The sequence below is a fragment of the Elephantulus edwardii genome, unplaced genomic scaffold (assembly GCF_000299155.1).
Source record: "Elephantulus edwardii isolate Elephantulus edwardi_28Jun2011 unplaced genomic scaffold, EleEdw1.0 scaffold00005, whole genome shotgun sequence".
Taxonomy (NCBI): domain Eukaryota; kingdom Metazoa; phylum Chordata; class Mammalia; order Macroscelidea; family Macroscelididae; genus Elephantulus; species Elephantulus edwardii.
Window position 1 is genome coordinate 11,744,604 of NW_006399755.1, and position 27,559 is coordinate 11,772,162.

Below are 27,559 nucleotides of genomic sequence, written 5' to 3' on the forward strand. Positions count from 1 at the left end.
CCTCACCTGTCCTGCTCAAGCCCACTGTGTTCATCTCTGTCAGTCCATCCTGTTGAGGCTGTCCCTCTCTGACCCTCTCTCTTTCCAGTATGCTGCTTCTCTCCATCTAACACTAACCGCGTCACCTCAGGACTCGTGTTTCCTCTCTCACTAGAATCCATCCTATAGTCCTTCTCCACATACCCTCTATTACTCAACTCACTGACGAAATACCAACTCCAATTAAGTCTAAAGACTCTACTTACCCTTTGCCACCTACACAGGTGAACATGTGAAAACCCACAACCACAGGGTCTCACGGGATCTAGCCTCTGACCATGGTGATCTCGGCCCCACTACTCTGTCCTCTTTCCTCCGGCTCTAGCCCCAGGGTCTTCCTGTTGCTTTTCAATACCATGCAGCCCACATAGGACCGGGGCTCTGGCTGCTCCTCTGCCTGGTGCACCCACCCTTGAGTGCCACACGGCCTGCCCACCCTAAGTTCCGGTCCTGTTCACAGTTACCTCCCCGGGGGCCTTTCCCGACCCCTGAAAAATGCCACTACTTCCAGCTCTCCTCACAACTGCAGATTCCTTCTCACCATCAGGCCACCCTGTAGCCAGCCTCCAGCTCCAAGTGGAATGTAACTTTCCCTTTCTTGTTCTGGACTCTCCCTTTGTAGTGCCAGCATCTATCTGCTGGTGCTCAAGGGCAGAAGTGGGCCTCAGTTCCCTAAAAAACTCACTCCAGTGCCCTGATCTCGGGCACCACTGAAAGGCACTTCAGTGGAGCCAGCCCACCTCACAAGCTAAAAACTCAAAAGTGAAAAAGGCTTTGTGTCTGTTGAGTAAGGAAGGTGGGACTGGTGAGCCGTGCCAGACATGTGACATTCAAGAAACAGTCCTGGTGCATCAGTCCAGAGACCTAGGTTCAAGTACCTGCTCTATTATCGCTGAGCTTTGCACACCTGGACATCACCTGCCCCCTCTCAGCTGCCTTTTCCTCACTTATCACATCAGTATAGACAACACTTCCCAGGCCCTTCTGCTGTTAAGTGGCCTTACATTCTATGGTTGCCAAACCCATGGAGAGAGAGCAGGCTGGTTGCCCACCACTTTTAAAAGAAGGAATGATGCTGCAGCCTAAGAAGGTGTAGTTCTTTAGGACACAGATGCTTTTTCCTCTTAGAAAAGAGAGTGTCTGGCTACACCGCTGACTGCCCTGGCACCTCCCGCCCTCCCATGGGAGCGGCCAGTGCTGGCAGAAATCTGAGCCTCACCTGGAGCTCCCAGAAGATGCTGCGCGTGTGGCGGTGATAGTAGTGCCTCAGGGGAATGTACTCCAGGCCCTCTCGGTTTGTCTTCAGGTAGTTCTCCACGTGCTTGAAGAACCACGGCTTGTAGTAGCTGCCAATGCTATTGAGCTGAAAGGACAGAGGGCACTGTGATCAGCCACAGACAAGCACCACGAGCGTCGGGGCGTAAAGGCGATACTCAGCGTGGTGCTGCTTGCCTGGCTCTTCAAAGCCCTTTCACGTCTATTAGCGCCTGAGAATCCTGGAAGCCCCGCAAGGTTAAGCACAGCAGGCTTTCTTGAGCAGCAGGAAGAGGCATTCACAGAGGTTAAATGCTCCATCCAGGGTCAGATAACTAGTTCTTGCTCCTCTGGAGAGGTCAGCAACTCAGCCCTTAGTCTGGGCTCCTCCTAATGACAGCCCTGAAGTGTGAATGTGGCACGCAGCCTGTGAATTCTCTCCCTCGCACCCACACCAGTGCTGGCAGAAACACTGAGTGCTGGTGGCAGTTATGTCATCAGGGAAGCCTGTGATATTATGCCTGACACCCCCAGCAGCCAGCACTAAACTGACCACAGGATGTCTTCTGCTGCCCCTTGGTGGGGCTCCACAGTCCTAGGCACACATTTCCACCTGGGCAATGCCAGCCAGTAGAGGTGGGTCTCAAGAATAAACCAACATACTACACTAGCCCTGGCCCTCCCGGCCTCTAATTCCTCTTGCATTTACAAATCAATAACCCCACAACAGTGCACACTGAATGCACATTCCTGTTCTAAGCTCTGACCCCTACAGCCTTTAGGAGGCAAGGCCAGCCTTCCCACCTGCCTGCAGACGCTCAGACCTTACTGCATGCAGACCAGCATCTCTGGAAGGGGGCAGGGAAAGATACAGAGTCTTACGGGAAAGTGAGATCATACCCTGTTGAGGGGGGTCAAGAAAGTATCAGAAGGAGAGAACAAAAGACAGAAGATGACAATCTTCAGTATGGATTATACCACAACACAAAATAAAAATCCTCACAAATGAGTCAATAAGTAGCATAATGATAAACAGAGAAAAGATTGAATTTGTCAAAGATTTCATTTTCCTTTGATCTAGAATAATGCCTATGGATAGAAGTCAAGAAATCAAACGATAAATGGTGATTAGTTTATAAAACACAATGCACACAAATTTTGTATGCAAAATAAAATTTTAAAAAATACCAGTTTTGCAGAAGACTTTTGTTGCAAAAGACCTCTGCAAAGTGTTAAAAGCAAAGGCCTACACTGAGGACTAAGGTATGCCTGATCTGGTTTTCAGTCATCTCGCCTGCCTGTGAAAGCTGGACAATGAATTGGGAACACAGCAACAGAACTGATGACGCCTTTTGGATTATGATGTTGGTAATGAATACTGGATATACCGTCAACTGCCAGAAGCACAAGGAAACCAGAAGAAGCGCAGCCAGAATGTCTGGTACAAGTAGGGCTGGGGGACGCTGTCTCATGTACTCTGCGCACATTACGTGGAAGGACCCTGGCCCTGGATGAGCACCTCAAGCTTGATAAAGTAGAGGTCGGTGAATCCAGAGAAAGGCCCCCAAGGAGATGAAGCATTGACACTGTGGCCGCAACAATGAGCTTTGAGGACAACAGAATGGAGAGGCCGGTGCAGAACCAGGCAGTGTTTTGTTCTGTTGTGCACAGAGTCCCTGTGGGTCAGAACTGACTTGACAACAACAACAGAGAGTGAAGCAGGCCACTGAAGAGAGGCAGACCCCTGACTGTTTCCAGGAAGGACCCTGCCAGGAGCAGAGACAACAAATGAGCCAGCCTGGGAAAGAACCTCAGTGACTTGTGCCAAGGGCCCACCTTCCAGACAGGCACTCAAGCACCTAATACTCTTTATCCCCTCAGTATCCTGACAAGACAGGGTTTATTCCTGTTTTGCTGGCAGGAAACTGAGAAGCTCCAAAGTTGAACAGGCTGCCAAGGCAGCAGGGAAGGAGTCAAACCATCTCATTCAGCACAACAAGGCAGGGACAGAGGGCAGAGCAGCTTCAACAATGGGCTCTGGAATGTGGGACCATGAAAATAAACAAAAGGGGGGACTACCAAGTCCCTCCTCCTCCATTCTAAAAGCAATACGCACTCTCTTTGAAGACTGTAAACAATACTGACAATAGAACTTGGAAAGTGAATATTCCCTGTGGCTTCAGTCTCCAGGGATAATCACTGAATCTGAAATGTACTCATTAGGTTTTATTTGCTGTAACCTTACACACACACACACACACACACACACACAGAGAGAGAGAGAGAGAGGCGGGGGGGCTTCTTATGTTCAGAGCAGAGCAGACTTGCCCCATGGGGTTTTCTAGACTATAAACTTTAGGGAAGTAGATCACCAGGTCTTTCTCTGAGGAAACTGTTGGGTAGCTTTGTGCTGCTAATCTTTACATCAGCAGGTGCATCCTTAACTGCTACCTACAGAATCTGCTTATTCAATGCACACCACTGGCAATTCTCCTTTTCCATTTATAATGCACTTAGTTGATCCTGGGAAAGTTACTTTACCTCTCTGGTACTTGTTTGTTTTTTCCCCCAAAATTTTTTTAAATTTTATTATTTTTTTTGTGTGCATACCGTCAAATCGGATCTGAGTGGTGCAGGAGGAGATTGTCCCTCCTTCTCCAGCACAGCATCTGGTGGATTCCAATAGCGCACCTCTGGGATTGCAGTGCAGCTTCTTGCCGCTAGGCCACCAGAGCTCCTGATCCTTGTTTTTTATAAAGGAGATAGTAACGATCCCCACAGTAGGGATGGGGGCAAGGTGGGGGCACACAATACAGGATGACAGTACTACTCAGTTCCCAGCCTCTCACTGCCTCTGCCCAAGGCTTTGCTCTCATTCCCCAGCAATCATTTCCTGCAGCAGCTTAGCTGGGTGTCACTTTCTAGTGTCACTCATTCTGCAAATGGGCCAGTTTGCAGGGAGGGAACCGGAATTACTGTGTTGAACCTAGCGGGTGGGGCAAGGGCACCATGTGCAGGCCTCTCCCCTGAGTTAATTTAAAGGAGACAGAACCCCAGGCAGGTCTCAGCCACACACGTGGCTGTGGTGCCAGCTGCAGAATGGACCAAGACGTCAGGGCCCCTGGCCACGGGAGCTTCTGTTGCTCATCACATCCTGGCCAGTGAAGCCCGGGGTGGGGCACAGAGCACATACCACCTAGCTCTGAACACACAACGGGCAGGAGACCAGGTAGCCAACAGTCCCAGCCCTGCCTATCTAGGGCAGCCTTCCCCTCTAAAATGGGGGGAAGTGTCTCCATGCAGGTTGGCAGTGAGCCTTCCAATGGGCACTGTGAGGGCCTATCACTACACCTGGCAAACGGAATATTCCAGCACAGCTTTCCAAAAGTTTGGGGGGAAATGTCGAGATCTTGTTCCTTAGGGCATTTGGCAAATGTCTATGGGCCCAAGGGTCTGAGTTAGGCCGTCTGGTGTGGGTTTCCTTTGGAAAACGGTTATTGAGTCAAGGTGTCTGAACATGCATAAAGCTGCATAAATTATAATCTTGGCTGGTACCTCCTATGTCCAATAGATTACCACAGAGTGGGGGAGGTGACTCCCTGTTCTTGTGCCCCTGTGACCCTCAGGAGACATCTCTAAGAAGCCGCAAAGCTTCTGGTCCAGATCTCTTCGCTAGTTTATCCACTGAACCCACACTGATATAGGCCTGGCAGAGGTCAGAGCTAGCATCTGGGAAAGCAGGGCTGGGCTTGACCATGAACCTGGGCGCTCTGACTCAATGTCTCAGTGTTCCACCAGGAGTGGTGTTCAGTGTCTGAAGAAGATGATGATGATTCTGGAAGCCACAGTGCAAGTGAACAAATACCAAACTGGAAAGTGGGCATAAGTGGTGAATTCAAACCTGTCTTGGCCAGCCTCCCTCCTCTGGATCTCTTGTCCCTACTGGGGAGGAGACTGCACTCCAACAATTCCCAAGATTTACTCTAATTTTGAAGAAAGTAGCTAAATGTAGATCAAGAATCTTAAGAGATGCCTTTCCCTTGAATGTGTTTACTTTACAATTCAAATTATAGACAAAAAAGATGTTTATTACTACATTAAAATAATGAGGGGAGAGAAAAGTGGAAACAACTTAAATTTCTAACTGCAGGGAAGTAGTTTAGTAAACACTAGAGCATTTGCTGAGTGGGATGTTTACAGACATTAAATACAACATAGCAACAAAGGGAAATGCTTATCACACTCGGCCAGAAAAGCAGGCTCGACATGCCCACAGGTGACCATAGACAAACAGATCAGAAACTAGGCAAAGAAAAGCTTGCCTTGGAGAGTGACCTGAGAGCTGCAAAATAAAACCATGAGATAGTATTTTTTTTATAATTATTATTTTTTGTGTGAGTGTACCGTCAAATCAGATCTGACTGGTACAGGAAGAGATTGTCCCTCCTTCCCCGGCAGAGCATCTGGTGGATTCGAACCGTTCACCTCTGTGATTGTAGTTGCAGCTCCTTGCCACTAGGCCACCAGAGCTCCCCTGAGATAGTATTTTTAACCCTATCAGACCAGTAAAACCTACTAAGTGATACTCTCCAGGCTGGCAGGGACACAGGGGAAGGGCATTCTTTCTCCTACTGTCCCGAAGGTGGCATCTGTGTGGGTGGCTGCATCTCACCCACTGCCGCTGTCACGTCGGCACCGACTCTCAACAGAGACCCTTGACTGGGGCTTTTGAGGCTGTAATTCTTTACTGGAGAAGACTGCCCATCTTTCTCCCATGGAATTAGAAGCACTGACTTTTCTGTTAGCAGCCTACACACAATGCAGCAAACCATTCTGAAAACAAACAAACAAAAAAATCCCAACCAAAAAAAACCACAAACACCCACAAATAAACACCCCCAAAACAACAAATCCCACCAAAACCAAATCCACCAAAAAAAGCAACCAACAAAACAAAAACCTCACTGCTGCTGAGGTGGAGCTGACTCAGCTGATCTAGCAGGTTTTTGGAAGCTGGGAATTGTAGGAGGGGAGACCCCTTATCTTTCTCCCACCCAGCTGGCTGCCTTTAGGTTAGCAGCTAAGTCCCTACAGACTCTGTCACCAGAGTTCCCTAAAAACCACAGCGGGAAATAATAAAGAGAGTGGTTTCCCTTTAAGTAACAAACACACAAACAAACCAAAACCTTCTGAGATCACAGATGTATCATCTGCTGTGTCCTAATGGATGTTAAGTGACACAAACCTGTATTTCAATATTGTTATACTACAATGTAACTTTAAACAACAAATTAAAAATCATTGAAAAAAGACAAAGAAAAAAATATACAAAACATATTAGTGACAGTTGGCTTGGGCCATGTTTATAGATGAAGCCTTTTCTTTCCTTTTAATTGTATATAAACTCCACGTCTGTTATAAGAAGAACAATTCTTTAAAAATGGAGGGAAATGCTATTAAAAAGGATATTGGATACCTTCTGATTGAGGTTATAACAGCTGGTCCTAGATACTATGCGGGACAAAAAATGAGTAGAATTCAAATTCTTATTTTTAAAAAAGTTAAAAAGCCAAACAAATGGAAACAGTAGAGACCAGGATCCCTAAGCCTGTTTCCCTGACACACTCTTGAACCTTAGAAAGGAGCTGATCCCCAGAGAACACTCAGCAAAATAGCAGGGCGTTGGCCCACAAAATAAGAGCAATCACCTATAAGATGACCACCCGATAAAAGGGGATGAGACCAAAAACTATGAGGTCAAAAGGTCAACAATCTCTTTAAAGTAAAGATAAGAAGGTAAGGGGGGCAGGGAAATCTGAGTAGCAGAAAGAGAGCAAACAGAAGACGATTAAAGAGAACACCACACTGTGGTAAACGTAACTAGCAACACGGAACACTTTGTTTAGAGAAACTGCCAAATGTGAACCCAGCTTCTGTAAACTAACCAAAAACTCAATAAAATATGTTTTTAAAAAGGACATGATATTAATCTCAACTCCGAGGCATCAAATCAATTCCTCCAGCCTTGGTACTGTCATAGTGTAGAAGTGTGACACCATTTCTTGGTGCCTCGTCTTATCTATAAAACGGGGTTCCTGTGAGGATCAGAGGCACCCTGGTGGTAAAGGGCTTGGCTGCTAACTGAAAGGTCAATTGATCAAAACCACCAGCAGCTCTGTGGGAAGATGTGGCAGGCAGTCTGTGTGTGAAGACCCACAGCTTTGGAAACCATATGGAACCATTCTCCACTCAGTTCTATGGGGTCACCATGAATTGGAATTTCTCAAATTCTTATTTGTTTTTTGGTAGGTTTGTTTTTCATTGAGAATCCAAGATTACACTTCTCAAGAGGGAAGCAGGTTGAGCATCAGAGGAAACAGAAGCCTTTCTCACTGCCCACAAAAGTGCTGAGTATAGGTCCTGTTCCAGCCTCCCCAGGCCTTGCCTACCTTGCTGGGCTCTGCTTCATCCGTCATGACGCCCGTCATGATGACAGCCTCATCCAGGGAGTAGAGCAGCCCCTCCACGAAGTGGTTCTCCAGCCGCTGGGACTCACGGGAGAACTTGTCACAGATATTCTCCAGGCCCCGCACAGGCTCGAACCGCAGCTTGACATACTTCTTGGCAGGGATGATACGGATCTCGGCAGTCACCAGGAAGCCCAGTGTCCCACAGGACCAGGGCACAGCATAGAACAGATCGGAGTTTTCAGTCTGTGAAGCAGAGGAAAACAGAGAGACCATGAGCCCTGGACCCCCTATTATGCTGTACATCAAAGTAGGGGAACAAAGAACTGCGGAAACAAAGAGGCAGGAGGCCCAGGTTAAGTTCCTCTTCTGTCACTATCTCTGTGTAAATCCAAAGAACATTATGAACTACCTTCTGGGCCTCAAGTTTTCCCTTCTGTGAAATGGGAATACCATCCCTCTGTAGCACCAACCTGACTTTTGACCTAGCATTGTCCTCTGAATTGGAGCTGAGCTCACTGAGAGCTCACTGGGTCACAGCCGCTGAGTCCAAAGCTGCTTTTCTGGAAGCCAACGTTTCACCTGGCTGTTCAAATTCAGATGCCTTAGTAAAGGAGGCTAGCACTGTCCTAAGACTCAAATTGGGCATTAAGTGACAGAGGTCCCAGGTGAGGCTGAGAAAAGAACCGAGTCCTAATTGAGAGCAAACAAAGGAGATTAAAATGCAGCCTTCTGGATGGTTCTAAATGTTTTCCTTAAACTTGATTTTTGGTAAAAATATTCACAGCAAAACCCCTCCCGTTCCAGTTTGAGGACGTAATCATGGTGGTGTTGGCTACTTTCTTCAGGTTATGTCCACATTCTCCTAACTTCTATTCTAGTTGTAGTTACTTTACTCCCATTGACCTCTCTCCTTGTACTCCCAGTCTTCTCGTGTATGCTTTAAGATTAATCTTACATGAAACTGTCTTCAAAAAGTATCTGAGTATTCTAAATGCAATATGCAAAAGTGACAATCTTTATTCTTTGTGCTAAACTGTTACCTAGTTTAAAGGTGACTGCAGAGGATATTTTCAATTCGGGCCTTAATTCTCAACTCAGCTCTCACTGGCGTTGAGTTGGAAGGGCTTGTCGCCGATCCTCCGGTGGGTTCTCTGAGGCTGTCAATCACATGGAAGGAGCTCGCTCGTCTTTCTCCCTCGAAATTGCTGATGGACTTGAGCCACCAGAGGCTTGGCCTTTGCGTTAGTGACAACCCCCTTCACTAATACATCTGGATTCATTAAGACTTTAAATTCTGGTCCACATTTGTCTCCCCTTTAATCAGGATTCGGCTATTGTTTTGTGAACATTCAGCAGTAGTATGCAGGTACTACCTAGTTCTTCTAAAAGTCAATAAAGCCTTTTTAATCCATTAGCTTGTCTAAAACCTCAATAGCTACCACACAGGGAGAGAAAATATTAACATTCCCATTTGATACGTAGGGGGAGATCTGGTGGCCTAATGGTTAAAAAACTGTGTTGCAATCCCAAAGGCATATGGTTTGGATCCACCAGCTCCCTGTGGAAGGATGGGCAATCAACAATGAGTTGGCTCTGACTTGACAGCACACAATAACATCTGACAAGGAAAGAAACTGAGGCTCCAGGGGATGACACGACTCACCCACGGTTTCTCAGGACATCAGTGCCAGGGCTCCGGGTATCATGCATGTTTCTAAAGTCATAGTTTTCTTATTTTGTATTGTCCTGAAGACACACAGCTGACTTTTCACCTGGCCATTTGAACTCACATTCTTTGATTAAATAAGGCTCCTTTTAAGGAGCGTTGCCATGGTTTTCCTGAGCAGATGCCACGTGCAGTCTCTGCTAAGCCTGTGGCCTTGCTGGAGAGCAGGTGGGCTGGCGTGGGTGAGGGGAGCCAGACCAGGGCAGCTCTGTGGCGGGCTGGCAGGAGTGTGGAGCACACACAGCAGAACAGAGCCAACTAATTAATCCCCTCGAACCACCACCTACCTCATCTCACATGCATCTGAGCAGTGATAACCAGGCACCCCACGTGCCAGGCTCCATGCCAGGAGCTCAGCATATAATACTAACTTCTCTGACAATGCCTATGTCAGAGGAGAAAAGTGGGCCTCGGAGGAGGGATGTGATTCACAGAGGCTTATCTCCTTTCTCCACTGTTTATAAGCAGGTTAGAGGGGAAGGCTCAGGAAGGTGTTTAGGGAATGTGCCAAGATGACATGAGCCCTGAAAGGTCGTACGAGATAGGAATCCTTCTCTGGACTCTTCTCAGTCACCATACTCGGGGTGTCTGAAACATCGCCTGTCGCAGGAACCCTCAAGCATGCTAGTCAGGTGTGAGGTTATTGGAAGTTTTAATCTAGTCTCATTTTTTTAGGTTAAGAAACCTTAATGTTTGTTAGTCTCCCTCTCTGGGTGGTAGAATTAGCTTTAATTTTTCCAAAAACAGTCCTTCTTAATGCTTTTTGTTATACCTCACAACATCAACAATACAATAATGAATGGTTAAGGGCCTACATCGGGGCAACTTGGGTTTGAACCCTCACTTGGTCATTTAGTAGTTGTGTAACCTTGCACAAGCATTAATCTTTTTGGAGCTTTAGTTTTCGAGCTAATTGGGATCAGAAAAATCTGATGGAGGGTTGCAGTGATTAAGGACAGACTCAATGGCAGTGGGCCCGAGGCTGAAATCTTTATAGCAGGTGACTATTTTTCTCCTGAAAAACTTGTGGATGTGGAAGGCAGACCCTTCAGTCAGCAGTCAGCTATATTGTTCATTACACCACCAGAGCTCCGTGAGTACTTAAAAAACCACTGCTGGCCATCAAGTTGATTCCGAATAAAAGCAACTCATTGGGTTTCTGAAACAGTAAATCTTTACAGAAGGTGACTGCTCATCTTTCTTCTGAAGAGCAGCTGGTGAATTCCAACCGCTGACTTTCTAGTTAGCAATTGGATACATTATGCACTATGCTACCTTTGAATACTTACCAGGGGCTATCTAAACACAGATCCAGACTGGACAAGTGCTGGATTTTCCCCTGAAGCATTTGACAAGATTTGTCCCTAGGGGAGCCACTCCTGAGACCTTAGATGCCCCATGACTGAACTCACCGGTGTGCATCGCACAAAGCTGCCATCGGCTAGGACCAGCTCGTAGGCTGTGCAGATGTGCTGGAACAGGCCGTACTTGTGCGATGATGACTCGATGCCAGTGCCCATGATCAAGCCCCCTGGAGAAACACACGTTAGCCAAGGAAGGTGTAGGTGAGACAGCCTGAACACAGGGTACTTCGCTGGCTCTGGGGGTACTTGTGGCACAAAGGCAAGGAAGGAAAAAACACGGTTGCTGACTTAGGGGGTGGTTTTACAGAGAGATCTTAATTAAAGGGGGGTTGGCTGGCTGGTAGGATGCTGTGTTTCCCCTGGAGAATCAAAGTCTTTTGGGATGTAATCTGGTGGAAGGGAAGGGCTGGGGCCTGGACTCCTGAGTCTGAGGGAGGAAGAGTGGCCTAGTGGACCCAATCTTATGAGTGTGAAGAAGGGGAACCCTGAGAGATCAGATTCCGGGGTCTGAGGGAGGAGTCTGTCCACAGGGTAGAATAAAGAGTAATGGATACAAACGACAGAGTTGCAGATTCTAGTGAGAGTCTCGGAAATGGAATGGTAGACAGTGATCGCCCTGACACTGAAGCTGGGAGAGCAGGCAGGCAAGTTCTGCCACAGATGGAGAGACAGACTTCCTAAATGGGTGGGTGGGCAGTCCCTGAGCTCGGTCTTCTCAAAGACTCCTCTTCCCTTTCAATACAAGATGCTCACCCACAGTGAGGTCATCAAGCTCAGGCAACACAGGCAGAGTCCAGCCAATCGAAGTCAGCAGGGCAGTCACCTGACCCATGGTCACCAAGGGCTCCACACGGACAATCTGTTGACAAAAGAAAGATACTCTGGGTCACATGGAGGCTGCTGAGACTAACGGGGAAGAGAAGGGCCTCCGGTAAGCACCAAGTAGCCTCCTAGGCTCCCCAAAACACACCTTTACTCATAGTGAATGCGATTTCTGGCTCTAAACTTATTAGTATTTAATCTCAGATTTTCAAGTATCTTCACACTTAATGTTTAGTTTTGGTTTCTACCTCCCTAAGTTATAGAAGAAACATCCATTCATTTAGAAGGTATAGCATATGTTGTTATGTGCCATCGAGTCGTTTGCGACTCATAGCGAACCTATGTACAACAGCCCTAAACCCTGCTCTATCCTGTGCCAATCGCACTGCCTCTGACACACCCATCCCGATTACCCCAGTCACTGAATCAATCCACCTCATAGAGGGTCTTCCCCTCCTGCGCTGTCCCTCCACCCTACCAAGCATGATGTCCCTCTCCAAAGACCTGTCTCTCCTTACAACATGTCCAAAGTATGTCAGACGAAGCCCCAGAATCCTTGCCTCCAAGGAGCAGCCTGGTTTAATCCTCTCTACGATGAATCTGTTTTCTTGGCAGGCCATGGTACATTCAATACTCTTCTCCAGCACCACAGCTCAAAGGCGTCAATTCTCCTTCTATCCTCCCTAGTCATTGTCCAACTCTCTGATTAATAACAAGTGATTGCAAAAACCATGGCCTGTATCAGGCGGACCTTAGTCTCCAGAGAGACACCGTTGCTCTTGAGTACTTTAGAGAGGTCCCTAACCACAGACTTTTCCATCGCAATACGTTTTTTTGATTTCCTGGCTACAGGTGCCAAGAGTGCTGACCGTGGAGCCGAGCAAACTGAAGCTGTGAACAATCTCAATCTCTTCACCATCCATCCTGATGCTACCGATTGGTCCAGTGGTGAGAATCTTTGTCTTCATTGAGCCTCAGTCTTTATTGAAGGCTGCAGTCCTTGACCCTCTGCAGTAAGTGCATGAGGTCCTCCTCAGTTTCAGCGAGCAAGGTTGTGTCATCTGCATAATGCAGATTGTTGATAGATCATCCACCAATCCTAATGCCACGCTTCTCCTCATAGAGCCCAGCCTCTCGGATAATCTGCCCTACAAACAGGTTGAAAAGGTATGGAGATAGGACACATCTCTGACGTACACCCTTCCCAATTTTGAACCATGCAGTGTTGCCCTGCTCTGTTCTGACGACTGCCTCTTGGTCCAAGTATAGGTTCTGACATGCCTCCTGGTATAGCATATATGAAGACAAAAATAATTTTTAAAAACCCCCAACTCATTGCTGGCAAGCTGGCTCTGATTCATAGCCAACTTGAAGGACAGAAATCTGTCCCATTGGTCGCTAAAGCTGACAAAGCTCCTGGTGGGGTTAAACCACTAACCTTTAAACTAGCAGGTGAGCCTTTACCTGCTAAGGAAAAGAAGGCAAAAGTATGAAGAAGGAAATAAAAATGACCCATCCTGGTTCTTCAGAGTTAGCCATGTCAATTCTGGGATGTATTCAGCCTCAATTTTCCCCCCTTAGGGTACAGGCTGGCAGTTCAAATTCACCACGGGCTCTGTGGAAGAAGGATGCAGCAGTCTGCTTCTATAAAGACTTAGGGACCCTGCAGGCAGTTCTATAGACTTGTTCTAAGGCAGAACCAGCTCTATGGCAGTGGGTGTGGTTTGAGTTTTATATTACTATTTTGTCAACTTTAATACAATATATACCCACCCCTTCCTATTCTGCTTTTTCAAAAAACACCTTTTACTATGACCATTGTTTTTTGTCATAAAATACTCTTCGGAAACCTGATCCTAGTGGATACATTAATGTGCACCCATGTGGACCTTTCTTCCCTTCAAAACACAGCAACCAAGTCAGGTTTACCCTGTTAACTAAAAGAAGCAGCAGGAGACAAGAAATCCAACCACAGTGCATTGGGCAAATTTTCAAAGAATTAAAATGCAAAGATGATACTGTGAGGACTAAGGTGGACCTGCCCCAAACCATGGTATTTTCAACTGTCTCACATGCACACAAAAGCTAGAGCAATGCATAAGGAAGACTAAAGAATCAATGCCTTTGAATTATGTTGTTGGCAAACAATACTGCCTATATTATGGACTCTAAGAAGAACTACCAAGTCTACCTTGGAAATACTCTCAAGACGCTCCTTAGAAGCAAGGATGGAGAGACACTTCACCTTACATACTATTATCAGGAGGGACTAGTCCCTGGAGAAGGACATCATGAGGGTCAGCAAAAAGGGGAAGACCCTCAACAAGCTGGACTGGCTTAGTAGCTGCGACCACAGGTTCAAGCACAGCGGCAGGTATGAGGGTGGACGGGACAGGCCCGGGCAGTGTTCTGCTCTGCTGTTCTGAGGGCTGCTATGAGTCAGAACTGACTCAGCAGCACCTAACAACAAACGTGCAAAAAACAAGCAAACAAGAAAAACCAGAACAAATACGTAACACAGCAGTTTTCAAGATCCTGGACATTCGGCAATGATCGTCCATGAGCCCAAAAGACCGGAAACAAGCAAGCTGAGGTACGCTCCAGCTCACTGTCTGGGGAGAGATCCAGGCTTCTGCACTGGGAGGGACCCAGATGGAGCTCAATGGACTTCCTGAAGCCAGAAGAGGGAGACAAGAGCCTCCAAGGTCACAGCCTGCAGGATTAGAAAGCTGTCTAGAAAGAAACCTTGGAAGATCTTCGGAGGTGCTCCTCAAGCATTCACTGGAGGAGAAGGCCAATCAGGGAGGGAAGCCGAATATCAAATTTAATATTTTAATAGTAGACCAAATGATATATCAGGATATGAGGGAGGCTTAATACAAGCTCCTTATGATTTTCCTTTGTTTACCTTCCATATGATTCTCAAGAAATAGCCAAAGAGGCATGGCTTGAGGCCTTCAGTCATGGGAACTGCTGGCCCCGTTTTTTATGCTCTCTATTCTATCTCATTCCTGGTAGTCTGTCTCTTTATTAATATTATAAAAATACTTTACCCTAGGTCTGCAACAAATCAGGACACACAAATGTGGAACTACCAGAGTCCAAGGCCAGGGAAGGTCAGGAGCCCTGGTGGAGCAAAGGTTAAGCACTTGGCTCTAACAAAAAAGTCAGCAGTTAAAACTCAACAGTGACCTCCAAGGAGAAAGACTTGGAGACCAGGCCCCACTTCCAGAGATTACTGGAAACCTTATGGGAAAGTTGTAATTTGTCACATGAAGTCACTATGAGTAGAATCAACTCCACAGCACAGAACAAGAGTAAGAGGAACAAGGAAAGAGATACTTGAAAAGAATGTCAGGGAGCAGTGCCAGAGGCTCGCATAGGTCAGGACACAGAATCTGTTCCCGTAAACCAACAGTGCAGCCAGAGTGCTCCTGAGAAGCAAAGACAGGGAGACTTCATATATAGCCTTTGGGTATGCCACCAGGAGGGGCTGCTCCCTGGGAAGAGAAGCAAGCATGGAAAAGTCGGTGAGAAAGAGCAAGCATGTCCTCAACAGGATGGCCTGGCTTAGCGGCTACCAGAGCTGCTTAAGGAGAGCAGAGACTGTGCGGATGGGACAGGACAGGTGGGATTTTATTCTGCTGTAGAGTCATGAGGCGTCAGAGCCAACGTGGTGGAGCCTAACAACAAAAACAGCAGATAATGAGCCTCTTACAACTAATAAGTCAATAAAAGAGCTAAAACAGAACATGAGAAGTATTTAATGATCCAAAAGAAGACAGAGAAACAGGAAAAGTGGGCAAAGATAAGTGAAGCAAAACAAAGAACATGGTGACAGATTAAAACCAAACCACATTAGTAATAACATTTAATGGTTCCATTACTTTGATTAAAAGGTAGATTGCCAGATGAGATTTTTAAAAAAAAAAAGGAAGACACAAATTATATGTTGCCTGTAAGAAGCACATTTTAACTATAAAGACATAAAAATAGCAAAAGTGAAATGATGGAAAAATGTAGATCATGCTGACACTAATCAAAGCAAGGCTGGAGTGGAATTAATAATAGACAAAGTAGATTTCAAAACAAAGAATAGAAACAGAGATAAAAAAGATGACTTCAAAATGACAAGGGATCAACTATCAAAAGAATAAAATCATAAACATTTATGTCTCCAATAACAAAGCTTTAAAAATACATGAAGCAAAACCATATAAAAAAATCAAGAGAACCAGGCAAATCTACAATTACAGAGCAGTTCTGGCGGCCTAGAGGGTAAGGAGATGTCCTGTCAAGGTGGGAAATCTCTCACGAGATTTACAGCCTCAAAAACTGCTAGGGGGTCCGCTACAGGTTGGTTCCACTTACTGGCACACCACAGTAATGACACCACAACAATTGTTGGCAGAAATCTCAAAATTAATAATTGATAGAACAAATAAACTAAAAATGTACAAGGCTATGGAGTACCATCAGCCAGCCTGACCTATAAATGACATATAAATGGATGGATAAATGACATATAAATGGATGGAACATGCTATCCATTAAAACATATGTTTAAAAAGTTACATGAGTGATTTACCAAGGTAGATCATATGATGGGCCATAAATAAATTAGAATAAATTGAAAAGTATTCTAATTATACAAAGCCTTTTTCTGATAATTGGATTAAGTTTGACATCAGTAACAATTTCCCAAACTTTTGGAATTAAACCCAAAGTAGGTAGAAGAAAATAAAAGACCAAATTAAAAATCAATGAAATAAAAAACCAGAAAAATCAATAAAATTGATTAACCTCAAGATAAACTGATCAAAAGAAAACACAAATTACCAGTGTTGCGAATGAAAGAGGTGACACCACTATAGATGTTTAAAGATATTAACCCAACAGTCCACTGCTGCTGAGAAATTCTGACTCGTAGAGCCGTACAGCACAAAGAACTGCCTGCTAGTGTTTCCAAGGCTGTAGATTTTAAAATTATCATAATTTTATTTTATACTGGCTTACTTACAAAGTTCATATACACTGTTTTTCACATTGGACCTTTCCCTTTTCCTTTACAAATCCCCTCCTCCAGCCATCAAATTATGCGACCCTATGTTTAAGTTGTCGTCCCCCAATCCTTGTACACACTCTATAATAATGATCCTGTACAGTATTTGTCTTGATGAGACTGAGTTAGCTCTCTCAGCATAATGCACTCCAGTCCCTCCCAAGTTAGGAAGTAATTTACAAAATCATTGCTTCTGCGTGCTGCATAGTATTTCACTGTGTGAATACACCATAATTTCTCAGTCCATGCCATTGTGGTTGGGCATTTGGGCTGTTTCTACATTCTTTCTATGGTGAGTAATGCTGCTATGAACATTGGTGTACAAGTCTCTGTTTGTAACTCAGTTCTCATTTTCTCAGGGTCAGAGAGCTGGACAACGATGACCCGGGAGGATAGAAGGAAAATTGACGCCTTTGAGCTGTGGTGCTGGAGAAGAGTATTGAGGGCACCTTGGACTGCTAAGAAAACAAACAGATTCATCCTGAAGAGGGTTAAACCGGGCTGCTCCTTGGAGGCAAGGATTCTGAGACTTCATCTGACATACTTTGGTCATGCTGTAAGGCGGGACCGGTCCTTGGAGAAGGACATCATGCTTGGGAGGGTGGAGGGCAGGCGCAGGAGGGGAAGGCTCTCTAGGAGATGGATTGATTCGGTGACTGGGGCAATTGGGATGAGTGTGTGGGAGACAATGAGATTGGCACAGGATAGAGCAGAGTTTAGAGCTGTTGTACACAGGGTTGCTATGAGTCGCAAGTGACTCGACAGCACATAACAACAACAACATATTCCAAGCAGTGGAATAGCTGGGTCATGTGGAATCTCTACGTTCAGCTTTTTAAGGATGTGCCAAACTGCCTTCCAGAGTGGTTGTACCATTTTACAATCCCACCAACAATGTGTAAGAGTTCCTTTCTCTCTACATCCTCTCCAACATTTGTCGCTTGCTGACCTTTTAAACTTTTGCCACTGCTACCAAGTAAGATGGTATCTCATCGTGGTTTTGATTTGATCTCTCTTATTGCCAGTGACTTGGAGCATTTTTTCATGTGTCTGTTGGCCATCTGAATGTCCTCTTGTGTAATGTCTTTCCATGCAAGACTGTAAATTTTAATGAAACTGACTCTCACAGCTTTCGCCAGCAGCGTGGCTGGTGGATTCAAACTGCTGACCATTGTGGCTAGCAGCTGAGCATGGAACCACTGTACCAACAGAGTTCTTTGAAAACAACAGTTAAAGGACTACTTTAAAATTCATTAAATTATGTAACTTAGTGAAATGGACAAATTCCTTGAAACACAAACTACCAAATCTTACCCAAATCTTTACTTGAGAAGCCTGGTATCTACTAAAGAAATATTTGTAGTATAAATTTGCTCACAGAGAAAACTCCAGGTACATTTGGCCTTATGGTGAATTCTACCAAGCTTTGAAGAATTAAGACCAAGTCTATACAATCCAATCAGAAAAAGGAGAGATAAGGGATAATTTCCAATGTATTCCTATAGACTACTTACTAGAGAACTATACAATCAAGATAGTGTGATATTAGAATAAAAAGGAACAAATAGTTGAGCAGAAGGAATCAGAAATAAATAAATACTTTACACCTATCCTAAACCGATTTCAACAGAAACACAAAGACAATTCAATGGAAAGGACCGTCTTCTCAACAAGTAGTAATAGAAAAACTGGATATGATGTGATCTATACTTCAGACCATTTATAAAAATTAGGTGAAGACAGATCATAATCTAATGGCTTTTACCCAAAGGAAAGGAAAGCGTACATCACATAAAGACTTGCACACAGATGTTCACAGCAGCTTTACTTGTAATGTAGGTAGTCTCAGACTTTCGACACATCCAACTTAGAATAAGTCACGTATTATTAGCACATATGGAGCTTTGCTTTCTGGAAAAACAGCTATGTGAAAATGCATACGTGGGATAAGAAAAGCACTTCTCAGCTACGTGAATATGTTCTCAGTCTCGAAGGCACGCAGTTCAGTTCGAAACCACGAGCTGCTCCTCAGGAGAAAGATGGGCAATCTCCACCTGTGTGATTAACTGCCTCTGAGAACCCGCTTGAGGGCGAGCTATGGACACATTCCGATCCTATGGTACAGGACAACAACAACAGGATGAAAGAGATCAGTGGGAAAAGCATCCTTGGGGCAAAAACGCTGACCTTAGAACTTGGTATCACTAACATGGAATGCCTTTTATCTAGATTGTGTGGGAAGAAAGGACAGATCAGCACTTAATGGAATTTGAAGAGGAAAGAAAAAGCCAAGAAATAAAAAGGAAGCGAAAAGAGAACTATCTGAAAATCTTACCGTGAAGACTGCTGAGGCAGAACCAATTCATAGTTGGCCCTCGAGGGGTTTTTCAGAGGCTATTATAAATCACACACCTTTCTCCCATCAAGCAGCTTGTGGATTAGAATTGTGGGCTTTGGGTTGACAATGCAACTCCTTACCCACAGGCCACCCGTTAGTGCTCGCTGACAGTGAAGATTAGCTGGATTTGGATTTTTACCTGAACAGAATCAGCTTAGTTGCTTGAAAACATGGATCCAAAGGCTGACCCCTTTGATAGAGCCAATATACAGATTTGGAAGCAGTGAGATGCCATATCAAATACAAGAAAAAGAAAAAAGGACCACCAAACTCCTCTCACTAATTTTCTCACTAGAAATGCCACCCAGAGATAATCCAGGTAATAGAGACCCTGCCACAGGAGAACGATTACCCCAACTGACAACTCGCTCCATCATCATTTGGATAAATTCTTTATGATTTGGGTATTGGTAATATATGTATGCATTAAAATATATCTGTAAGTTTATATTTGTTTCCAACTCCCAAAGACAGATAAAGATTGGATTTATAAAGATATTGCTGATGTTAAGTGCTGCCAAGACAGAAAGAACTCATAGCTGACCCTCCAGATTGTTTTCAGAGGATGACATTGCCTCTGGTAAACTGCATGGGAAGAGACTGCCTATCTTTCTTCCACAGAGCAGCTGGTGGAGTCAAACATGCCCCTGGAAAAAAAAAACCAACAAAAAAACAAACAAACAAAAAAACATGACCTTGGCTTGACAGCGTTATGGACTACCTGTAGTAAAAAAATGGAAACAATTCAAATGTCCATGGACAGATGAATGAATAAACAAATTATGATTCCATTCATACAACAAATGGAATAATATTTATGACTATAAAATGAGATGCACAACTGACAAACCCTTTAAACATGGATCTCGAAATAATTATGCTGAGGAAAAAAAGTCAGACCAAAAATAAGTACACACTGTACTTATTTAAGCTTTCATCTATATAAAACTCTAAATCCAAACTAATCTACAATGACATGAAGCAGATCATTGATTCTTGGGTTGAGAAGGAGGAAGGTTCAGAAGAAAAGATGACAACAAGACATGAGTAAACTCCGAGAGTAACAGGCATATGCATGGTCTCGAATATGGTAATTGTTCTACAGATACCTAAGAACCCAACCAAACCAGGGCCCACTGGGTCAGTTTCAACTCATGGCCTGCTCAGGCTTGTCTGGTAGAACTGCTCTGCTGGGTTTCCATCAGCTGATTTTCAGAAGTATATCAAACACATCAAGATGAGCTAAATAACACCTGTTGTTCTAGTCACTGACTCAGCTCTAACTCAAAACAATTTCACAGATAACAGAATGAAACAATGCCTACATCATCTTTGCTATTGCTGAGCCGCTGGCACAACCAGGTCAGTGGTTTGCACCATGTGTATGTATGCTGGGAGGGGAAATCTCCCATAGATACATACATACATCAGAATCTGTCACTGAACTTCACACATGGGACATGTACCAAGAAGCCTTCCTTTCACCAAAGTATGCCACAAAGCCTTTCTTAAACCAGATATAGTTGAGGTTAATTAGCAAAGAATGTGTATTATGTGAGCACTGTCCTCTTTAAAGAACTAAGTGGACTCACATGGGTTAGACAGGATTCTTAGAAAGCCGCAAATTATGTCAGTGTTGTTGCTGCTATGTTCCCGTGAGTTGACAACTCATAGTGACCCTAGGAACAATAGCTCTCAACCCAGAACCTCACTGTCTACTTCACTGTCTCTGACACAACCAACTTCATTGCCAGTCACTCTGTCAATACATCTCATCCAGGGTCTTCCTCTCCTGCACTGACCTGCTACCCTTCCAAGCACGATGTCCTTCTCCAAGGACGAGGCCCTCCTGACCAGTCTGTGTCAACAGGGAAGCACAAACCAGTCAAGGACACGGAGCATGGCCACACCGTTTGAGGAATGTAGCCAGTGTCACTGGTCTGCACATACAGAAATTGTTGAACGAGCGTAGGTTTGCTATGTGCACTTTCAATGACAAAATAAGTACCACTTTACAGTCACCTTCAGTTTTTGTTTTTTACCAGCACACTTCTTTACTAGGTAGAAGTAAACACTCCCCTTTGTCTCTCATTTTTGCTTAGGATTTCTTTGGCTTCCTACAGAAATACTGAAAATCCCCTCAGAGCTCTCAGTTGGCCTGCCTATGGGATGGCACTCTGGCTATTCTCTCTTCTCAGTGGCTGTGTAGCTTTGAAGGATAGCAATGGTGGGCAGAGTCTGCTGGCCAGGGCCTCTTGGATGTTGTCATGGATTGAACTGTGTCTCCCAAAACGATGTGTTACGAGTCCTAATCCCTATACCTAAGGCCATAATCCCTTTTGAGAATGGGCTTTCTCTGCCGGTTAATGAGTCAGTATTATTGTTAGATGCTGTTGAGTTGACCTCAATTCATGTGTCAATTCATCCTGTTGAGGGTTGTCTTCTCTTTCTCTGACCCTCTACTTTTCCTAGCATGATGCCCTTTTCCAAAGACTGACCCTGATAACATGTCCAAGGCATGTGAGATGAAGTTTCAACATCTTTGTCTCTTAGGAGCAGCCTAGCTGCACTTCCTTCAAAACAGCAGTAATACGTCTTAAAACCTTCTGTTCTGAAATATGAGTGAACAGATTCAGCAAGGAAGAAAGCAAAGGTGGAGAAGATGGATGGATGTCAGGCTACATGGAGATGACCCAGAAGCCAAAGAAGAGAAACTAAAGACAGACAAAGACCTTCACCCAGAGCCAACAGACAGTATCTTCCTTCCCCTGGAGCCAGCACCTTGAATTCAAACTTTCAGACACCTAAACTGTAAGAAAAGAAATTTGTCTGTTCAAGTCACTAACCTATAATATATCTTATAGCAGCACTACATAACTAAGACAGCCAGGCTTGGGGAAACCACCTCTCTATGAATCACTTCTACCAAGGCAGTGTCTGCATGCTCCGGAAGGCTGAGAGTGGAAGGTTGAGAGTGGCGGTGTCTCACCTGGTTTTTGGTGTCCACCTCCAGGATGTCCATTAGGTTGATCATGATGTTTTTATGTGTCTTCTTGTACTTCCCAACCCGCAGAGAGACGGTGAGCCAGCCAGGACGCCCTGTGCACATGAACGTCTTGCTGCCCTGCTCCTTCCATTCTCGCACCTGCAAGCATGATGAGACAGAGGCTGATCAGGACTCGGGAGATTCCCAGAGCAGCGCACAGACCCACTGCCGGGCAAAAGGAACTGGGAAAGAGGTCTTCCTTGTTAGCACACGTTTACTGCTGAGCCTCTTCATCCTTCCAGGTGCAGGTGCCGAGAGGAACAGGTGATGAGAGGCATCTCCCTGAGTAGAGGTCAATGGAAAAGTCAACATGTTGATATACTACAAAGCAGAGCGAAGACAGAACCGAGACTGAAAGAGCAAAGTGTTCTGGAAATAGTAACTCCTACTAGGGAAGTTGCTCGAAGGTTTTGTAATAATGACTGTGATTATAAGAAGGATTACTATTTACTAGGCACCCCCACTGTGCCAGGTACCTAGAGTACATAGACTCACTTAATTTTCACAATGAACCCAGAATGTTGGACTGATTTTGCTGATGAAGAATCAGGAAAAATATCATGCCAAAGGTCATACAGCTGAACGGCAGCGCCCAGATCCACAGCTAGGACGGGACAGCTTTTCATTTGTGGAAGAAGAAACTCCCTTGCCAGGCCTAGATAGGCTTGTAGTAATAAATCACAGAACAATAGCTGACACTTATTGAAGCTTATATGCCAAGCCCTGTTCTAAATAGTTGCATGCACTGACACATGTGCCAGTTTGGCAGGAAAAGAAGCAGAAGGAAAGGTCTGCCTTGCTAATGGAAGAAACAGCATTTGCAAAAACATCGATTTTAAGTGACTACTAGGTCGTATAGCCCTGATCTGTCCACTTGCCATACAGAGGTAACCCGTGGTTGCTGTGAAGCTGAACACTGTGACAATGATGTGTCAAATGCGAGCATGGTTACCTATGGTGGACAGTGTTTGGTGGAGCTCCCTGATTAAAACAAGCTTGGAAGCAGGAACAGCATCCACTTCCAAAATAGCTTGCCTCTGGAAACCCTATGAACTTGGAGAAATGATGAAAGTTATACAAGTGTCCAGGTCTTTTGTTCATAGGGTCGCTATGAGTTGTCTACAACCCGACGACACTTAACAACAACAGTGCACAAAAAAGAAGAAAATAAATGGCTCAGGGTAGAGGAGTTGGGAGTCCGTTGTTTAGATCTGCCACCATCCATCCCTCTTTGCTTCTAACGATTTCAACTTTCTGTAGTCCAAACCAAGGGGAAAAACCTCATGTTTTTCTTTTGAATTGTTTGACTCATGACAAACCTCCACTGGCTGTATATCTTAACAGGAACAGATTCTCTCATCCTCCTCTTACAGACCTGCTGATGGATTTCAACTGCCAATCTCTCAGTAAATAGCCCAACATATAAGTTCTACACAAGCAGGCTACTTCCCCTGCCCTAGGTGGTGGTGACTCAGGACTCAGGTCCACACTCCTGGTTATGATGACAGCGACAGGCAGGGATGGGCCTGTGACCAGCGTCAGGCCAGTGAGACTGGTTCTAAGAACAGCACTCATTGTACTGGGGCTCCTGTGCCATAACTGTGTATCTGTGCCGGCCTCTATGGGAAGGTAGCCTTTCTGAGAACGAAGCTGACCCTGAGGAAAGTAGATGGATGGAGAGAGATGGGGATAAGTACACTCCTGGATTTCCAGGTGTGAGTCGATTAAGTTCCTTTTTTTTCTCAGGCCTATTTGATTTGAGTTTCTATCATTTGCAAACAAGAGTCAAACACTGACCAGGCCTCCTGAAGGAGGTTGCATTTGAGCTGGCCAGGCAAAGAGCTTAGCATAGAAGGAGTTGTCTAAGTCAGAATCCAGGATACACTGTGAAGTGATGGGCTCCCCACCCTGGGAAGTATTTAAGCAGGAGGGCAGTTATCAAGGAAGGAGATCCTGTGAATTGGAGGCAAAAGGATGTGCAGGGGAATCCCATGATCAATGAGGCCTTGCCCACATCTCTGCAGCCCTCTGACTTGATAGAAGCCCTAGAGGTCTGAGGGCACGGGGTGGAGGGGTACATTCTGAAAGTTCAGGCTAAATGAAATGAATTTGGAAGCCACAATACCTAAACAGAATAGGATTCTGACGGAAGCCAACAAGACTTTGGGCAAAGAGGCGATGTGTGAAAAAGTCACACTCGTCGACTGTGTACAAGTCAGAGAAAGGCGGAGAGGGCCCAAGGAAGGGCAAATGGTTAGACAGCTAGCTATTACAACAGGCCATGTGTGAAACAACAGAGCCAGACCTATGGGGTGAATGGAAATGGATGGAAAGAGGAAGCATCAGTGTTCAGGTCCTGACTCGGTTCCAGCCTCATTTACTCACTATGTCATCTCAGACACACAACTTTCCTCATCTGTAAAACAGATATAAGACTTACTAGGGTTGCTACGGTGATTAGAAATAATAGATGTCAATAGCACAGGATGGATGTGGCATATGGAAGGTCCAGGGCAGTGGGTTATTTCAATGTGGCCACCAGTGCGACAGTTCATACACCGGCCCTCTGTCCTGGCCAGTCAGCTTTCTGGTTTTATTTAGGTTAGTAAGTCTGCTCTGGGTCAGAGTTGAACAAAATTCCTACCTTTAAGGAGTTCCCAGTCTGATGGGACACCGATCAATGAAGACTCTGAACCTAATGTGAAAAGAACTGTGAAAGATGGTGGTGTTTGGAGATGGCTAGGCAGGGCTTTGGAGCCATGACTGTCATCAGCAAAAAAACCTAGGGCAGCCTGAGCAAACCATTCCCATTGCTGCATTCTCCCACCAGCCCAAGTCTGGTCCCTGTGGGGACATCTCTCCTCATTCTTCCACCTGCAGCACCCCAATGGAGTAAGCAGAATACAGAGGCTGCTTCACCTGCGGAGAGGTGGCAGAAGGAAACACAAGCTCTCTGCAACCTGATGCTACTAAGACAGAAACATAAGGAGGGGCAGAGGGAGCAAAGAAGCTGCCCAGGCCTGATGCCCATGCCAGCCCTGAAGTGGAGATGAAACCTCTTAAGCAGCAGGTTACTGAGTCGGTGGGGGCGGTGAATGTGCCCACTATCTTGTCAAGGAATGAGCACCCGGTCACAGAGGCTGTGAGAGGCTCCTCATGCCGGCATGGATCTTCCTGCCTACTTTTAATCATCTACCATAGAAGTGTCAAAACCACCTTGCTGCTACAGAATAATATAAAAACTCTCCAACCAAGCCATCACCGCCCGCCCCCAATTAGCTTCAAACTGCCTTCCCAACCTTTGCCCTTCCCTGTACAGTTCTCCTCCCTCAGTTTGCTCACCTTCCATCTGACACACTGCTTCCCGGTCTCTAGTCCCAACTCCACCTCCGGAAGCTTTTTTTTTTCACTAGGAGATTTGCCTATAGGCTTCTCGATTCAGGACAGTTAGCTGTTACCTGAGTTTTGCTCTTCTCCAATCTTTGGGTTCCGTTTATATCTCCTGGCACCAACACAGAGCTCTGCATATAGCAGGCACTCCAAAACATCTGCGGAATATTCTGCGTCCTCCCCCGGAAACCCCACCATCGTCATGATTTGGGTTCTTCTACTAAGTCTTGCTTCCTAGACAGCGCTAGCTCGGATGCTCCCTTCTCTGCCCTACACATCACTGTCTCGGTTCTCCTCCTGGGCACTTTGCATCTGCTGCTACAGACTAGCAAACCGCTAGCAGCGCATGTGTTCCCGCTCCCTCCAGCCAGGGAGGTTTTGGACCCGCGGTGCCGGGAGCCGGTCCCTGCTCACCTGTTTCTGAATGTCCCGCACGCGCTGCTCATGCAGCCGCGGCGCGCTGCTGAGCCTGAACACCACCCAGGCGCGCACGTAGTAGTAGATGTCGAAGATGAGCGAGAGCGGCAGCAGGAAGAGGCACACGAACACCCAGCGCTGGTGGATAAGCACGAACTCCAGCCCCTTCACGCGGATCCACAGCAGGAAAAGCAGGGCACACACAGCCAAGGACACGGCAGGCTCCATCGCGGCGACGCGGGCGGTGGCCTCGCGGACGCGGGGTGCCGCTTGGGGGAGGGTGGCCGGCTCGCGCTCTTGTCACTGCCACGCCACTCGCTCTGCACCGGCCCGCGCCCGCCGCGACTGCTGCCTCTCACTCCCCGAGAGCAGAAGAGGAGGGGGAAATTGCCTCGCCGGCTTGCGATTGGCTAGGGTCGCAAAGGTTCGGTGGGCCGAGACCCAGGTGGTAACCAATGGTGTGCCGCGCCGGGGATCGGACCAGAAGCCTGCAGCTTTTATTGGCTGTGCGAGTCAGACAGCTCCACCCCCGTATCCTCGCCAACGCGCGTGGAGGGGATGTTAGGGGACGAGGGCGGTGATAGGGTCAACTGCGCTTGGCAGCGCCAGGGTCTCCCTGGGTTTGGCTGCAGCTGAGAGTCGGGGTTTCCCTCCCTCACAATTTGGTGGCCGCCCCTTGAAACAGGGGCGTGACTGCTTCCTTCCCTTCCTTAGGGGGCGCTTCCTCCATACGCGCATTAAATGGTCATGCGTCTGGTTATCTCCAGTGGGGGAGGGCGCCCCAAGGCCGGACGAACTGCTCTGGGAGTCTGTCTGGGTCGGCTGCACTGAAGTAAAGGATTCCTGGCAGGTTATGTCATTCCACACCTGCAAACTGAAGAGTTGCACATTTTCATTTTTCAGTGTGCATAAGTTCATTTCAGCTAGACACAACCCCAGGCGATGGATAGAAGGTAGTCCTATTTTATAGGCGGGAAAACGGCAAAAACAACTTGTTACAGGTTATAGTTGAGGCCTTTCCTCTTGACCGCTCTGCTGAGACAGATCTGGAGATGGTGGTTATTAGTGTCTGTGGAGCTGATGGCATCTTATGAGGAGCGCACATGCTACTTCGTACTTAGTTGTGATCTTAAGGAAAGCAGATTGCCAGGTCTTTTCTTTCACCTTCTGGCTTGACGGGTTCAAGGCTAGAGACCTTTGGGCAAATTATGTGAGACAAAGTTTCACCCTCCATACCTCTAAGGAGCACTCTGGCTGTACTTTCTCCAAGACAGGCTTGTTTGTTCTTTTGGTGCTCTGTGGGGTATTCAGTACCCAAAGGTATCAGGGGTTTTGGTGTTTTTGTTTTGTTTTGTTTTTAAGTTCTTGTTCATTGTCCAACTTTCAGATACATACGAAGTAATTGAAAATATCATGGCTTGAATCTGGTGCACCTTAGTCTTTAAAAGTGATATCTTGGCTCTTTACCACTTTGGAGAAGTCCTTGACAACAGATTTTCTCAATGCAACACATCTTTTGATTTCTTCACGGCTGCTCCCAAGGGTGTTGATTGTTGACAATGTCAGTATTT

The 27,559-nt window shown here is 45.9% G+C and overlaps 1 protein-coding gene across 1 annotated transcript in view; it reads right to left on the reverse strand.

Annotated features, from left to right (window-relative positions):
• DHCR24 (24-dehydrocholesterol reductase) overlaps positions 1 to 26,228 on the reverse strand; it is a 38,994-nt gene extending 12,766 nt beyond the window's left edge. The window contains exons 1-6 of the mRNA XM_006879723.1: positions 25,986 to 26,228; positions 22,125 to 22,280; positions 11,607 to 11,712; positions 10,902 to 11,020; positions 7,743 to 8,006; positions 1,259 to 1,402 (exon numbers count right to left, since the gene is read on the reverse strand). Coding sequence (XP_006879785.1) covers positions 1,259 to 1,402; positions 7,743 to 8,006; positions 10,902 to 11,020; positions 11,607 to 11,712; positions 22,125 to 22,280; positions 25,986 to 26,216 — 1,020 coding nt within the window. The 5' untranslated portion in view covers positions 26,217 to 26,228. The remainder of the gene's footprint in view (positions 1 to 1,258; positions 1,403 to 7,742; positions 8,007 to 10,901; positions 11,021 to 11,606; positions 11,713 to 22,124; positions 22,281 to 25,985) is intronic.
• Positions 26,229 to 27,559: the final 1,331 nt, after the last annotated feature.